Source organism: Biomphalaria glabrata, chromosome 8, assembly GCF_947242115.1.
Source record: "Biomphalaria glabrata chromosome 8, xgBioGlab47.1, whole genome shotgun sequence".
NCBI lineage: Eukaryota > Metazoa > Mollusca > Gastropoda > Planorbidae > Biomphalaria > Biomphalaria glabrata.
The window spans coordinates 39,984,761-40,000,349 of NC_074718.1; the positions used below are offsets into that span (position 1 = coordinate 39,984,761).

The 15,589-nt window shown below is 37.6% G+C and overlaps 1 protein-coding gene across 6 annotated transcripts in view; it reads left to right on the forward strand.

Moving 5' to 3' along the window:
- Nucleotides 1-2,647: 2,647 nt before the first annotated feature.
- Nucleotides 2,648-15,589, forward strand: part of LOC106075909 (nucleoprotein TPR-like) — a 50,751-nt gene continuing 37,809 nt past the window's right edge. For 3 of the 6 annotated variants that reach the window (XM_056038142.1, XM_013236794.2, XM_056038143.1), the window contains exons 1-3: nucleotides 5,469-5,690; nucleotides 7,550-7,873; nucleotides 13,372-14,040. In XM_056038142.1, coding sequence (XP_055894117.1) covers nucleotides 13,671-14,040 — 370 coding nt within the window. In that variant the 5' untranslated portion in view covers nucleotides 5,469-5,690; nucleotides 7,550-7,873; nucleotides 13,372-13,670. Of the gene's footprint in view, nucleotides 2,730-5,468; nucleotides 5,691-7,549; nucleotides 7,874-13,371; nucleotides 14,041-15,589 lie in introns of those variants that run through there. The other 3 variants (XM_013236788.2, XM_056038140.1, XM_056038141.1) reach the window with 3 other exon arrangements.

The window sequence follows — 15,589 nt, forward strand, 5'->3', positions numbered from 1 at the left end:
CCCTTTCCTTGTAACAAATCGTAACAAATTTATATACCCCTTTCCTTGTAACAAATCGTAACAAATTTATATACCCCTTTCCTTGTAACAAATCGTAACAAATTTATATACCCCTTCCCTTGAAACAAATAGTAACAAATGTATATAGCCCCCCCCCCCCCCCAGCCGCTACGTAATATCTCATCTTTCTCTATACAGTGTTTCACTAACTACGCATGCGTCAGATTTTAAAATAAACTAAAACTAAAAACTAATTGAATAAAATTACAATTAAGATGAGTGTACTCTACTAGTCTACTCAATGGAATTATACTTGTTCCCAGATAACTATTATTTCTTTGAATATTATTACAATAATTGTTTACTTGTAAAAATACATGAATTAATTTTATGAATTGATAGTAAATGGAACATTTTAATATTCGATAAATAACGTTCGAAAAGCTACTTATCTGTTTCAGTACTTAATAACCATTTCTATTACTTGGAATCTTTGGGCTTCCATAGGAAATAATGACAGATCCTTCCGAAAGAATCCCAAAAACTTCGTTTGTCTACAGCAGAGGACAATGGACAACCCAGTGATCGTCAAGTTTGGACAGTTCATGAACAATGTTAATGTGAATTGTTGTGTAAACCTTAAACTTATGTTAGTGTCTTATGTGTTGTTGGCAATGTAATCTCTTCAGTACTGAATAAACATTAAAAAAAAAAAGTTTCAGTTTTTGCAAGTTATTGTACGCATTTGGAGATGAACAAATCTGCAATACAATATGAAACGCCACATTTATAGGACATTAAAAAATGTGTCCTGAAAAACATGCTATTCAGAAACCTTGATGCTCAAGTGGTATCACATACATGACTTTGCGCTTATCAAAGGAAAAGCAAGAAAAATAAATGAATAATTTAAAAAAAAGTTTATATTAAGCCTAGTTGAATTAATTAATTTAGTAATCAGTCATGTAATTAAATTTGTCAAAGATCTAGACCAGTGATGCCCAACCTAAATCAGTGTACGTGCCAATTTAATTTCCGACACTAGTGTCATGGGCCGCATCAACGAAAGTATACAAAAAAAGAAATAAAATTGACTTTAAGTCATCTAGATCTTACATTTATCAAAAGGATGTTTGCAGTTTACCGAAACAAACTTCTGAATTATCGGGCTGCATAGATGAGCCACCAAGCCGGAGCACTGAATCGAGACTCCCGAGGACGTAACATAGGTTTCGCTTAGTGTCCTCACTGAAACAAATGTGTTCCCCCAAACCAGTGTCCTCACTGAAACAAATGTGTTCCCCCAGACCAGTGTCCTCACTGAAACAAATGTGTTCCCCCAGACCAGTGCATGTAAACATTGTGATCATCCATCTTTTCGGAGATTCTGGCAACGCTTCTACATGTAACACGGACTAGAAATGTATTGTCTGCATCGCTTGAAATGTGTCAAAAAGGAATGTGTGGCTTTGTAAGTCTATCAGTTCCAGTGGCAGATCTGTCGGGGCTCTTGACCGAGACCAATCGTGATAGAAGACCTGAATACTGACCTGCAACGTCACAATCTGTGGGCAATTTAGACCAATAGCTTGTCGCCATGTCACAGGTCTGTATGGTAAAGATGGTGAAGAATGTGTCTTTAAACAAATATTTTGTCCTCCTACAGATTCTAACTTTTTTGGTACACTTTGTTTAAACAAAATCTTACGTTCACACTAAATCTGAATACATACTAAAAAAATGCATTTTTAAAATGATCTCTAGTTAAGCCTCTGTTTGTATGAAAGCTTGATATTGCGTTGATATTTCATGATATGAGAGCAAGTCTGTTTGTCTTTTACTTTGCTAGCCCTGGAGCCCTCAGAGAATTGAACCCTCGATACAAAACAGTTTGAAACTTGATAAAATTGAGTTCAATTTTTTTTCTTGCATTAAAATCGAAACCTAATTCTTTAGAAAATCTATTTAAAACCATAATCTTCAAATACAAAAACAAAATCTAATAAAATACTCAGAAAGACACAAAGATAAAGGCACATTCCTCGTTCCATATGCTAGAGCAAATAGTCTACAAATGCTTCTTCTTCCCTAGTGCTAGCATGGAATGGGTTGCCTGAGTCAGCCAGGAAAACCAAAGAATTGGCAGAGTTTAAGTCATTGATTAACATACATGACTGCATTGACCTATGTGTGTGTGTGAGAGAGAGAGAGAGAGAAAGAAAGATGTAAAAAAAATAATTCAATAGCTGAGAAATTGCAAATTAATTAAACGGTTGGGAGGGGGGGAATAAATAACCAAAAACAAAATAAATAAATAAAAATAAATAAAAATAAGTAAATAAATAAAAAAAATAAGTTTTTCTTTGACTATGATAGAAGTAAATGGATAAAAAGGGAGAGAACAAAAGACATAGAGTTACACATTTCCAACATGTCATTGCAGACGAGTAAGGTCTGATTAGGAAATCTATCTGATGAATTAAACAGCAGACAAAAATGTCCTGTCCAGGAAATGGTCTGTCTCAGTAAATAATAGAGTACAGACAGTCTGAAGTTCAACTTACTTGTAGTTAAAAATAGACAGACCCCCCAACCCCGCCCACTCACAACAAACAAGGGAGAATAACTTTTAAATCGACACGAGTTATCTGCTCGTAATACAAAATATATCGCTGTGTTGTTTTCTATTCAATGGCAGGTCTGGACTTAGAACGGAGTAAACTTGAAAGGTAGAAATATTTTACTGATACACAAGTCGTCATAGTTTTATTAAGTTTTATATAGAGTGTTCCTTCTGGAGAACCTATGTGTATTGTGTATATTTTAAGACTTGTAGTTAATATTAACTGTTTGTTGTTATATTAACTCTTTCTCTCCTAACTGACGTTACCAACGTTGATTCCACCAGAATGTGGTAAATAATTACGGAGAGAAAGAGTTAAAGTTTTGTGACCAAGATTTAAGTGAGTAACTTTGATTTTCTAAATCGATTGACAGAAACGTCCCAGGAATTTTGAAAATAAATTTGCATTGAAGATTTGAACGCGAGACGCTCAGATTATAAAGTCTAGATTGCGATTCGGCCACTGCGCTGTATGACATAAAGATAAACCATTGCCCAAAATACTATCACATTGCTTGATAGAGTCTACTTTTATACAAAGCTGTTCGTTATACGCAGGTTTCATACACAAACAGGCTTTAAAAAAACAGCCATCATAAAGTCCCTATCATTCTTCTAGGCTTCACTTTAGTCACAAAAGTACGAGTCCTCACTTTAACCTCTATGACTATTAGAGACATTTGTTTTTAGTCTCTATCACTCTTTGAGGCCTCATTCTATATCTTTTGGGCGCCTCTGTCTCTTCTTTCTGCTAATACCTTCAATTACTTTGTAACTGTTAACTATTACAAACTGACATCAAACTGACATATCTAACTGACATACAAGTGACATATCTAACTGACATCAAACTGACTTATTAAATTGACATTTCAAACATTCTTCTTCTTCTAGCCAGCTTTTGGCTGCTGAGCTGTAAGCTTTTTTACAGACTGTGCCAAAGAAAAATTGTGTGCTTTGTTTTTCAGCTATTCACATCTACTAGACCTATCAAACATAACATTGCGCTTATATATCAGTCGGTTAAATGACTTTCGTAATACATATTTCAGATTATGAGTGTGTAGTAAAAGGCAGTTGATGTGAAGTTAGATTCTATTTTTAGACAATTGTTAACGAGAGTGTTAAGAAACCAGCACAACGACTTTTCACTTTTACTTTTCTTCACACAAAGTTCTGACAACCAATGGAGCTGACTGTACTCTAGTGACCGAGGCGTCTTTAAATCCAAAAAGGTTTGTACTCTAGTGACCGAGGCGTCTTTAAATCCAAATAGGCTTGTACTCTAGTGACCGAGGCGTCTTTAAATCCAAATAGGTTTGTACTCTAGTGACTGAGGTGTCTTTAAATCCAAATAGGCTTGTGCTCTAGTGACTGAGGCGTCTTTAAATCCGAATAGGTTTGTGCTCTAGTGACTGAGGCGACTTTAAATCCAAATAGATTTGTGCTCTAGTGACTGAGGCGTCTTTAAATCCAAATAGGCGTGTGCTCTGGTGACTGAGGCGTCTTTAATCCAAAAAAGTTTGTGCTATAGTGACTGAGGCGTCTTTAAATCCAAATAGGTTTGTGCTCTAGTGACTGAGGCGTCTTTAAATCCAAATAGGTTTGTGCTCTAGTGACTGAGGCGTCTTTAAATCCAAATAGGCTTGTGCTCTAGTGACTGAGGCGTCTTTAAATTGAAATAGGTTTGTGCTCTAGTGACTGAGGCGTCTTTAAATCCAAATAGGCTTGTGCTCTAGTGACTGAGGTGTCTTTAAATCCTAATAGGCTTGTGCTCTAATGACTGAGGCGTCTTGAAATCCAAATAGGTTTGTGCTCTAGTGACTGAGGCGTCTTTAAATCCAAATAGGCCTGTGCTCTAGTGACTGAGACGTCTTTAAATCCAAATAGGCTTGTGCTCTAGTGACTGAGGCGTCTTTAAATCCAAATAGGCTTGTACTCTAGTGACTGAGGCGTCTTTAGATCCAAATAGGCTTGTACTCTAGTGACTGAGGCGTCTTTAGATCCAAATAGGCTTGTACTCTAGTGACTGAGGCGTCTTTAAATCCAAATAGGTTTGTGCTCTAGTGACTGAGGCGTCTTTAAATCCAAATAGGCTTGTACTCTAGTGACTGAGGCGTCTTTAAATCCAAATAGGCTTGTACTCTAGTGACTGTGACGTCTTTAGATCCAAATAGTCTTGTACTCTGGTGACTGTGGCGTCCTTAGATCCAAATAGTCTTGTACTCTGGAGACTGAGGCGTCTTTATATCCAAATAGGTTTGTACTCTAGTGACTGAGGCGTCTTTAAATCCAAATAGGCTTGTGGTCCAGTGACTGAGGCGTCTTTAGATCCAAATAGGCTTGTACTCTAGTGACTGAGGCGTCTTTAAATCAAAATAGGCTATATAAAAAAATAAAGGTTCTATCGGGATTTGAACTCAGGGGCCACATTTCGGAAGCGAAACATGTTTCTTCTTATCGATCAACTTAAAAAACACAATAATTGAATAAAGTTCTCAAACACATGGACTCTAACACATCCAAACTATGTCATTCTATTTCTTTAGTTTACATTTATTGATCTTTCCCTGAACTCGTTCCTTTCCCCTCTTTCTCCTTTTTCTCTCTATTCAGACATTCAGTTCTCTATTATCTCTTTGAAGAGGTTCCTCCCCCCCCCCCTTTTTTTTTGTAATAGTTTTTTTTTTTTTGTTTAATGTGGCTAAATTATCGATCCTTGTTTTAATCTGTGACTCCGGTATCGATTGATCTCTGTGTAAACATTTGCCTCAAAACAAACCTGGGACCTCTTGTCGTCCCGTTATCAAAGAGTTTGTTCACCAGAATGGCGCCGTTTTCACCGTCACTGTCAGAGAGAAAGCGTGTAGGGTAAAAGTTTGGATCCTGCTACGAGAGTCAATTGTATAGCCTACTGGTCTCAACTAGATTAAGCTTAGAACTGTGAAATACTTCTTGTACTCTTGTTAGAAAAAGTATTTTTAGACTTACACAAAAAAAAAGCCTGTGTTCAGCATAACTGGAAGCGGTGGTTTTTAGATAGAGCTGTGATTCCAAACGGAGGGATGTGAGTTCAAATTATGATAATTCTTATTAATTGCAGTCTGCGTGTACAATAGTGACGTCCACAACGTCGAAATGGGACATTTCTTATAGGCCAGGGGAAATACGTACAAGTTCTCCTTCTTCTTTAGTAATGTTAGAGCATGGAATGGGTTGCCTGAATCAGCCAGGAAAGCCAATGACCTAGGCACTAGCAGGGTTTATGTCTAGATTTAGCATGCACTATGTTAACACATGTAGGACGTTAGCGCATGTAGGACGTTAACACATGTAGGACGTTAACACATAAAGGACGTTAACACATATAGGACGTTATTACATGTATGACGTTAGCACACGTAGGACGTTAGCACATGTAGGACGCCAACACATGTAGGACGTCAACACATGTAGGACGTTAGCACACGTAGGACGTAAACACACGTAGGACGTCAACACACGTAAGACGTCAACACATGTAGGACGTTAGCACATGTAGGACGTTAACACATGTAGGACGTTAGCACATGTAGGACGTTAGCACATGTAGGACGTTAGCACATGAATAGCTGAATAACGCAATTATCTTCTCTTAAAAGAAACGTCTATAATTGATAAGACAGGATAAGAAAGCGCAGTCACAGCGACATATGCCTGGTTTTGCGGGTTGCGCCCTGGACTGTCATTCGGGCTTGTCCAGGGTTCATACCCTGCTCGCTGCCATCCCCCGTCGTCCTGTGGGAGGTTTGGACTAGAAAGAAGAATATCTTCTACTCTGAAAGATCACATGAAACATGGAAAACATTTTACAAACAAACAGACAGAAGAGAAAATTCTATAAGGAACTACAACTTTATTATCGGACTTATGCATTTCCCTAGGATATAGTAACGTTCCCCTTTCAGACCTTGTGGTCTATAGGGCAGATGATGGAAAGGACATCTGTTTCTATGGCCTACGGTTAACGTGGGTGTCATGTGGCCAGCACAATGACCAACTGCCTTTACTTTTCCCCATCTAATGTCAGGTACCTATCAGAGCTTGGTGGACTCTCGAAATAAAAAATCTCAGTCTTCACCAGGTCTGTCCGGAAAAATTCTTTTACACTTTTTTCCCATTTCCCATTCTCGGATCAAGTTGAAACTTTGCGCAATCATTCATAGTGATTATAGTGATCAATAAAAAAAAATTAACCAATTAGTTAATTAGTTAGTGGTTATTTATTAATTTTGATTTTTATAGAAAAATAAAATAGGAATAATGTTTCAGTACTGAGATACATGGCAGTAAACGTGCAGTTCTTTCCTACATATGAGCTTTTATTTTCCCCCTTCATAATGTGCTTTTTAAAACTATGTTTTTATATCGTGTAACTAAGTCTCTGGTCTAGTTGCGTTCTCAAACATTAAGGACATTGGCCAATTTAGACCTCTAACCGTCTCGCTTTAATCCAGTCTAGATAGAGCCACTGTATAAATGGCTGCCTGGTCTTGTGGTATGCGCTCGTATTGTCGTCTCGGTGGTCCCGGGTTCGAACCCTACCCGCCGCCATTCCCCGGTCTTCAACTCAGAATATACTAAACATATAATAATTTATAAGGCTTGTCTTCGAGTCCGAAGATTAGTGAGGAATGCAGTATTTCCCGTGGCTGCGTAGCCCCAGCTGTGACCTACATATTTTGCCACATCCAGGGCAAGCACAACCATTCTCCGCCGGTGGTCGATTTAGATTTTCTTTTCGAATAAGTATCAAAATGTGATAGTTACAACCTGTAATAACAATACGAACCAGACCAGAGTGACAAGATCTAGATCTAGTGACAAACTTATTGCAATGTGAGGGCGCTGAAGTGTTGTTATTCTTCTCTGATATTTCTGTCACAGGTCAGAGGTCATCGACTATTCGAGGGCGATCTACTAACTGGCACATAAACACGGGTGTATTCAGTATCTAGGCTGGAGGAACAAGACCAACTATTCGCAACACTGACTTCCAACTACACACGCAGACACACACACAACGAAGTAAAAGGGAAAGAGTGTAAACACGAAGGAATTAAACTGAAGCAGTTAGTGACACAACAGAAGGACTTGGACCGTTTGATGATAAGTTTTGGAGGAATCAGATACAAAATTAATTCCTTTTTAAGTTATATCAATATGTAAGCCAGTGTTTTTTCTAAGTTAGTGAGGAATTAAGATTTGAAAGTAAGTTACTTTATATTAAAGTTTACATTTAGTAACCATTATTTCAGTTTAGTTTTTTACAAAGCTTATATCAACTCTGTCTGTCTATCTGTCTGGTAAAAAGAGTGTACACGTTATTTCTCAAACACCCACTCTTGGATCAAGTTGAAGCTTCACATAATTACTCATTGGTATAGACAAGATATGATATCAATAAAATAAAAGTAACCAATTAGTTAATTAATTGGTGGTAATGAATTACTTTGTTTGAAACTAACAAGTCAAACTCATCCTTCTTTATCCGTAGATATGGCTAAATAGTTTCGGTTTAGTCCCTTTTAATAATTGTTACCACTGTTTCTCACTCAAGCCTTCTCTGATCAAGTTGATAATTGAAACAATTATTTATTGTAACTCACAAAACACGAATCAAAAGTAAAACAACAACAACAACAACAATTAGTCAACTAAATAGTGGTAATTACTTACTTTGTTCCATATCAAATAAGGGAAATAACTTGTACAGTATTGATAGATTTAGTTTTAAGGGCGGAGTTTTTCACCTTTAAGATAAGCTTTCACAATGACCATATTTAAAGAAAAGTAAAGTTTCCCTTTCAGACAATGCGATCTATAAGGCAGATGATGTAAAGTAGCCAGCACAGCGACCAGCCGCCTTTACTTTTTTTCCCCAACTAATGTCAGGTACCAATTACAGCTGGGTAGACTCAGAGGCGTCCAAAGATCCTGAAATTAAAAATCCCAGTCTTCATCTGGATTCAAATCCGGGACCGCCTGTTCGGATAGCAAGCACTTTACCACCAAGCCACTGCACCTCTTGTCAATATTTGATATTCGAATAATCACAAAGCTAATGGCCATATATCCAAATAACCAAATAACAATATTCAAAAAAATATTTAAAAAAAAAGTAAACCTAATAAAACAAAAACAAAGGGTTTATATTTCAATGCTAAAATGTGAATTTTATTTGGATGTCTGTAAATGGAATGAACATGAAAGAGAAATAAATTCCGTGTTTGCACACGCGAAACAAATAAAAATCAATTCATTTAATTAGAAATGGGATTAACCAATCAAATTTCGCAATGTAGTTGTTGTCACGCGAATGCCGTTACCAAGGAGACGCATCAACGATGCAACGTGGACAAGAACTATCAGTAATTTAATTCGTGTTTCTCCAGACCTGTGTACTTTTTATGCTATTTAATTGCAAAGCTTTACTGGGAGTTATATAAGGATCTGTACTGCTCTTTATCTGTAGGCCTGTATATTATTGAATGGCTTACTATTCTTTCCAACATATACAAGTGCTACCTTTGAGTACATTTGTATATTAGGTCTGGTGGTATTACTTTTCTCTATAGCCTATATATTTGTGAAGGCTTTTATTCTGCTCAGTCTAAATTGTTGGATTTCATATCAACGAGGACATTTATTTGGAGATATTTCATTCAATGTTCTTAATATACTAAACTAGCCGGATTGAAACCGCGGCCCGTGGGACTTAGGGTATTACTGATTTAGTGCAATGGATTTAGATCTTTGGCAAATATGGCAGTGTTTCATTCAAATTTTAAAATGTTGCCACGAAAATGAAAGTAGAGTGTGAAAGTGGGTTTACCCGTTTAGCCGACTTATTCATATAAAATATAAAATATGTAAAAACGGGTTTACCCGACTTGTTACAAAGTTTCATTCTTTAATAGACATGAATTTAGTTTTTTTTTGTTGTTTTGATTTTAAAAATTAGGGTCCTCTGTTGTGGGTGGGCTCTAATGGATACCCGACAATTGTTGGAGAAAAGTAAAGGCGGTTGGTCGTTGTGCTGGCCACGTGAAACCCTCGTTAACCGTGGGCCACAGAAACAGATGACCTTTACATCGTCAGCCCTATAGACCACAAGGTCTGAAAGGGGGAACTTTTACTATTACAACTGAAATTCATTTATCGCAATTTCCGTACTAGAGCTTGACTAGTAAAGAAAGAGTCAATGCTCTATTCTGTTTGGGATCTGATCCAAGTGTCACACTGTTTTCTTTAAAAGTTTTTAGTAGTCCTATGTTAAAAAGTTTCGTTCTTTAATAAAGATACAATTAGGTATAAGATACAATTAGGTATAAAGTTACAATTAGGTATAAAATTACAATTAGGTATAAAGATACAATTAGGTATAAAGATACAATTAGGTATAAAGATACAATTAGGTATAAAATTACAATTAGGTATAAAGATACAATTAGGTATAAAGATACAATTAGGTAATTTTTGTCTATTTTGTCTATTAAAATCGGTCAAAAGGTTTTGATTTTTATTCAGGACATACACACATACATATATACGCCTTACTCTCTGCTTTATATTATAGAAGAAGATATACAAATGTGTCAGCTAAAAGGGTAAATCCTTTTTCACTCTCAATTTTTATTTTCTTTGAGAATAAAAAAAAAAAATGCAGCTATATTTGACATTGATCAAGATCCAAATCTACTAAATCAGTATAAACCAAACTAAGGCCCGCAGGTCTTGGGTCATATCCGGTTAGTAATTGATAAATAATTAAGACTGTCAACTAATGACACCATTTCGTATATTTGTGTTACACAAATAACAAACTAGTGTTTAAGAGGGAAGACATATTAGGAACTCCATTTATTACGTAAACACAAGTGGTGTAGCACTGACTCGCTAGTGTGCAAATGTACATATAAACCACTCTGTTACAATACTGTTATCGTGTTATAGTGTTTATTAGAATGTTAGGATAACGATCTGCTGGACGTGACGCCGTAGGGAATCATTGTTTGCTACACTCTTCAGGGTATCATGTTCTGCTATTATGACACTTTTGGATTCAATGTTATTGTTTTTCTTGTCACCATGGAGACAGAAACAGTCCGTGCTTATTAAGAGATGGGGAGGGGATAAGCACTGCAGCGTCCGACAATCTATCAAACGCGGGGCTACGAGTGGGGTAATATTTTGTGTGGGGACATGACACCTGTCATCTCACCTAGTAATCAAACATCCAAGCTTATTGCAATCTGAGATGAACTAAGATAAGATCTGACCAAGAGGGATAACTTGTTCTGTAGTGTCCTGTCATAAAACTGAGCTGCCAGGAGTTAGTACCCTTGTAGTTACCGTACAGATCTAGTGACAAAAGCTTAATGCAACATCATCATCCTCATTGTAACGGATGTATATATAATTTGTACTTGATATATCTCTACAGTACCTTGATAACCCTAGATGCTTGGATATCTTGTATAGTGTATTACTGATGCGAGCACGGCCACACATCGCGTCACTTAACAAAGTAACCAACAGGATTAATGCACAGTCAATAACTCACTCGAGATGAACTGACAACAAAGTTTAATGCAGAATGGTCCTTAGTCGAGCCAGTCACTAAAACAATGTTATCCCTTCAATAGCCTAGCAGTCACTATCCAAAAATTCTACGATAATAATCTCTATCCCAATGCCGTCATTAGATAATGTGATGTTCAAAGTCAGTTTACTATAGTGCGTTCCTAAACTAAACTAAGTGTGTAACATCATAAAGCTCTTATAATCTCAGGACACTGATGCAAAACATGACACCCTGCTCGTTAACTGTTGGCCAAAGAAACAGATGACCTTAACATCAACTGCCCTATAGATCGAAAGGTCTGAAAAGGGAATTTTTAATAATTTTTTTTTACTGATGCTAGATATAGAACTTTCGGGCTGAGTAGCAAATCGCTGGGGTTCCGAACCGAGAGGTCTGTGACTTTGAATTCCAAGATTTTTAGGACCCACAGAGTCCACCTAACTCTCATGGGTACATGACTTGAGTTATGGAAAGTAAATGCTGTTGGTCGTTGTGCTGGCCCCATGACACCTTCGTTAAGCGTCGGCCATAGAAAGAACATGACATTTACATCATCTGCCCTATAGATCTCAGGTTCCGAAAGTGGCAATGTACTTCTTTTTACTATTGCAAGATATGTGCCTATAGCCATCAGACTTTGTGACACTTTCTGGAGTTTACATATTTCAAGTTTTCAACATACATTTTCTTATCTTAATTATTACAGACGTTCTTTTACACGTGAATCTAATTACGTCCTACTCGTATCCATATGTTAATTATAGACTGAAATTCTGTTAAGTCATTGGTTAGCCTTGCTGATTCAACCAACCTATTCCATGCTCTAACAGCACTTAGTAAGAAGGAACACTTTTACGAATTTGTTCTAGTACAGGAAATAAGAAAAAATGTGCCTAGAGTGGTGTTATGGAGTGTGTGTGTGTGTGTGTGTTTCTATGGTGACGATGGGACTAGGCTAGTGATTGGTTCTCAATGATGCAACATAGGTGGCATTGTCGTTATTTGGTCCTGGTTAGGGGAGACGACTCCAATATGAGAGAATGAACGTGTGTATTTATGTAGAGAGATTTTTGTTAAAGAAATATTAGTACTATAGTCTAGTACATTGTTTTTATCTCATATAAACTTCATTTTGTGTATATTAAAATAAAAGTTGTATGTAGTATAGTTCACAAAGAAGTTACTCAAGTCAGTTCGAGTTTATTAGTTAAGATATACTACGCCTGCAGCAGTCTAGTTGTCAATGAGTGCTATAGCTCCACAAGTTAACGGCCGTCAATAACAAGTGGATATAGTATTTGATGGGCTCCATACGGGCGGCGATGGCTGTGATTAAATGATCATCTGGTTGATGGGGGATGGGGGGGGGGGGGCTTCAGACAGAAAGGTCAGTGAAGATGGGGGGGGCCCTCAGACAGAAAGGTCAGTGAAGATGGGGGGGGGCCCTCAGACAGAAAGGTCAGTGAAGATGGGGGGGGGGGGGGCGGCCCTCAGACAGAAAGGTCAGTGAAGATGGAGGGGGGGGGGCGCCCTCAGACAGAAAGGTCAGTGAAGATGGGGGGGGGGCTGCTCAGACAGAAGGGTCAGTGAAGAACCAATTCTTCATCCCGGCCACGGGATAAGATCATTTCCCGGCTCAAAAGGTTCATAAAAGAGCCTTATCTCGAACTTTTTTGGGCACCTCCACGACTACCTGATGGAAACGGGCTTAACTCGAGGAAGTCACTGAGACGAATATCAGCGTGAGTCTTGATGGGAAGGCCAGAGAGGTCTCTGACCTAATAAAATAGGTCCTCGTTATGAGATGATCTACCAGCTCTAAACTAACAGAAACAACTATTAAATATTGAAAATTGTCTTATTTTATAATATGTAGATCCTTCTATTTATCCAGTTAAGTAGATGGAAACTCGATCGGATGTTTTAGAAAAAAAATATTTTTTAATTGTTAAAATGTGTTGACGAAATCACAAAAGGTTATTAAAAAATTGTAATTACAAAATAATTGTATAACTAATATTCTTTGATATGTTGATCCACTTAATTAACACAAAATTATGTCCATTGTTCTCTATATTCATTTTTTTAATTATTTTTTTTTTTTATTAAATTCTATTTCCAGATTGTTTTTGATCCTGAGTCATGGAGTAATTATTTGTATATGAAATAATCAAAGTTCGTATAATATGGAGCACAGCCTCTATAATAATTACTTCGCTTTTGTATTTAGTTTGAGATCGGCCGCTACATCCAACTTGTACTCTGTAAGAGCTTGAAAATGATTTAAACCCATCGCTGACATGTGAACAGCTCAACAAACATCTCTAGTGACAGATTTATTTTTTCAATGCCAAGGGCTGATCATCCAATGAACTTGGTCTACAAAACAATGGATTAGAGTTGCTTCTCTTGAGTCTCTTCATGATGGCGACCGTGGCCAGTACGAGCAGGCCAGCATCGGCCACAAATCTAAGTATGCTTCCAATACCGCCTCAGCTTCCTTTTCCAACTCACCCCTCCCTGCCTGACCGAGTGTCCAGGCTGAAACGCCTTAACTTGGCAATGACCAGCCGAGACAGCTTGGATTACGAGAGTGCCTTAAAACTGAAAGGATCATTCCTTGAGCCGAGTATGGATTACGAGGTGAAACATTCCGACCTTGAAAGGTCTAGGAACAACTTCAGAGGAGGTCAAGGTTACATCAGGCGTATCCATGGCAACAGTTTTGATAAACATAGTCAAAGTTCTTCTCACATGTCTGACAGTGTAGATCAAATAAACTCTTTAACAGGTACTTTTAAAATCAATCACTGAACTGCCCATTGGTGTCAATCATTGTCCATTCGAGACCATTCGTTATACTGTTAGCCTCAACACTGACTTGTGACTTCGCAACCTGAGGTCAGTGGAGACCAAAAGCCCGTTGCCAGGTCATAGGTCTGATTGGTCTCCACGGCCCACAAGTTGCGATGTTGCACGTCAGTGATCAGGCCTTCTGTAACAATTGGTCTCGATCCATTGCTAGACCAGATGCATCACTATTGCACTTTGCTTTGTAACATTTGAACATGTTCTGTCTGTTCGTCCGTCACGTTTAGATTTCAAAGTGCAATTGTTTTCATAACATTACACTTTGATCAGTGTCCTAGTCAGACGTTGTTGGGGTTTAATCTTAACATTTTTTTGGTTTATCATCAACTCCAACTTGTGGTTATTTTTAGACCGGCCTGTTCTATTTCTCATACTGGACAACACTAACCAGCGTACATAGCAAGTAATATAGATTTTTTTGTACATAGCCATGTCCAGCCTATACCCAAGCGGTGAAGAATAAAATGAAAAAATATTTTAAAAATAGCATTAAATCGTAGGGAACAGTTATCCGGTTCGAATTTTTTAATATATGGTTAAAAACGCTTTATAAAACTAGCATTTGTTGATTCATAAATCATCATTTAGGCTGAGTGTTAAAGGTCTTGGCTTCCGAACCTAGGGATCTCGGGTTCGAATCCTGGTGACAACTGGATTTTGTATTTCGGGATTTTTAGGGTGCCCCGGAGTCCACTCAACTCTAATGGGTATCTGACATTAGTTTGCGAAAAGTAAAGGCGGTTGGTCGTTGTGACCCCCGCAGAAACAGATGTGACCCCCGCAGAAACAGATGTGACACCCGCAGAAACAGATGTGACACCCGCAGAAACAGATGTGACCTTAAAATCATTTTCCCTATAGATCGCGAGGCCTGAAGGGGGAGCTTTTTTTTTTTTTTTACTCAATTTTAATAATTTGGAAGATACGGATTCTTGAAAATGCCTTTTGGTATATCATCAAGTACTACAGCCTTTTGGTATATCATCAGCAAGTACTACAGCCTTTTGGTATATCATCAAGTACTACAGCCTTTTGGTATATCATCAGCAAGTACTACAGCCTTTTGGTATATCATCAAGTACTACAGCCTTTCGGTATATCATCAGCAAGTACTACAGCCTTTTGGTATATCATCAGCAAGTACTACAGCCTTTTGGTATATCATCAGCAAGTACTACAGCCTTTTGGTATATCATCAAGTACTACAGCCTTTTGGTATATCATCAAGTACTACAGCCTTTTGGTATATCATCAGCAAGTACTACAGCCTTTTGGTATATCATCAGCAAGTACTACAGCCTTTTGGTATATCATCAGCAAGTACTACAGCCTTTTGGTATATCATCAGCAAGTACTACAGCCTTTTGGTATATCATCAAGTACTACAGCCTTTTGGTATATCATCAAGTACTACAGCCTTTTGGTATATCATCAGCAAGTACTACAGCCTTTTGGTATATCATCAGCAA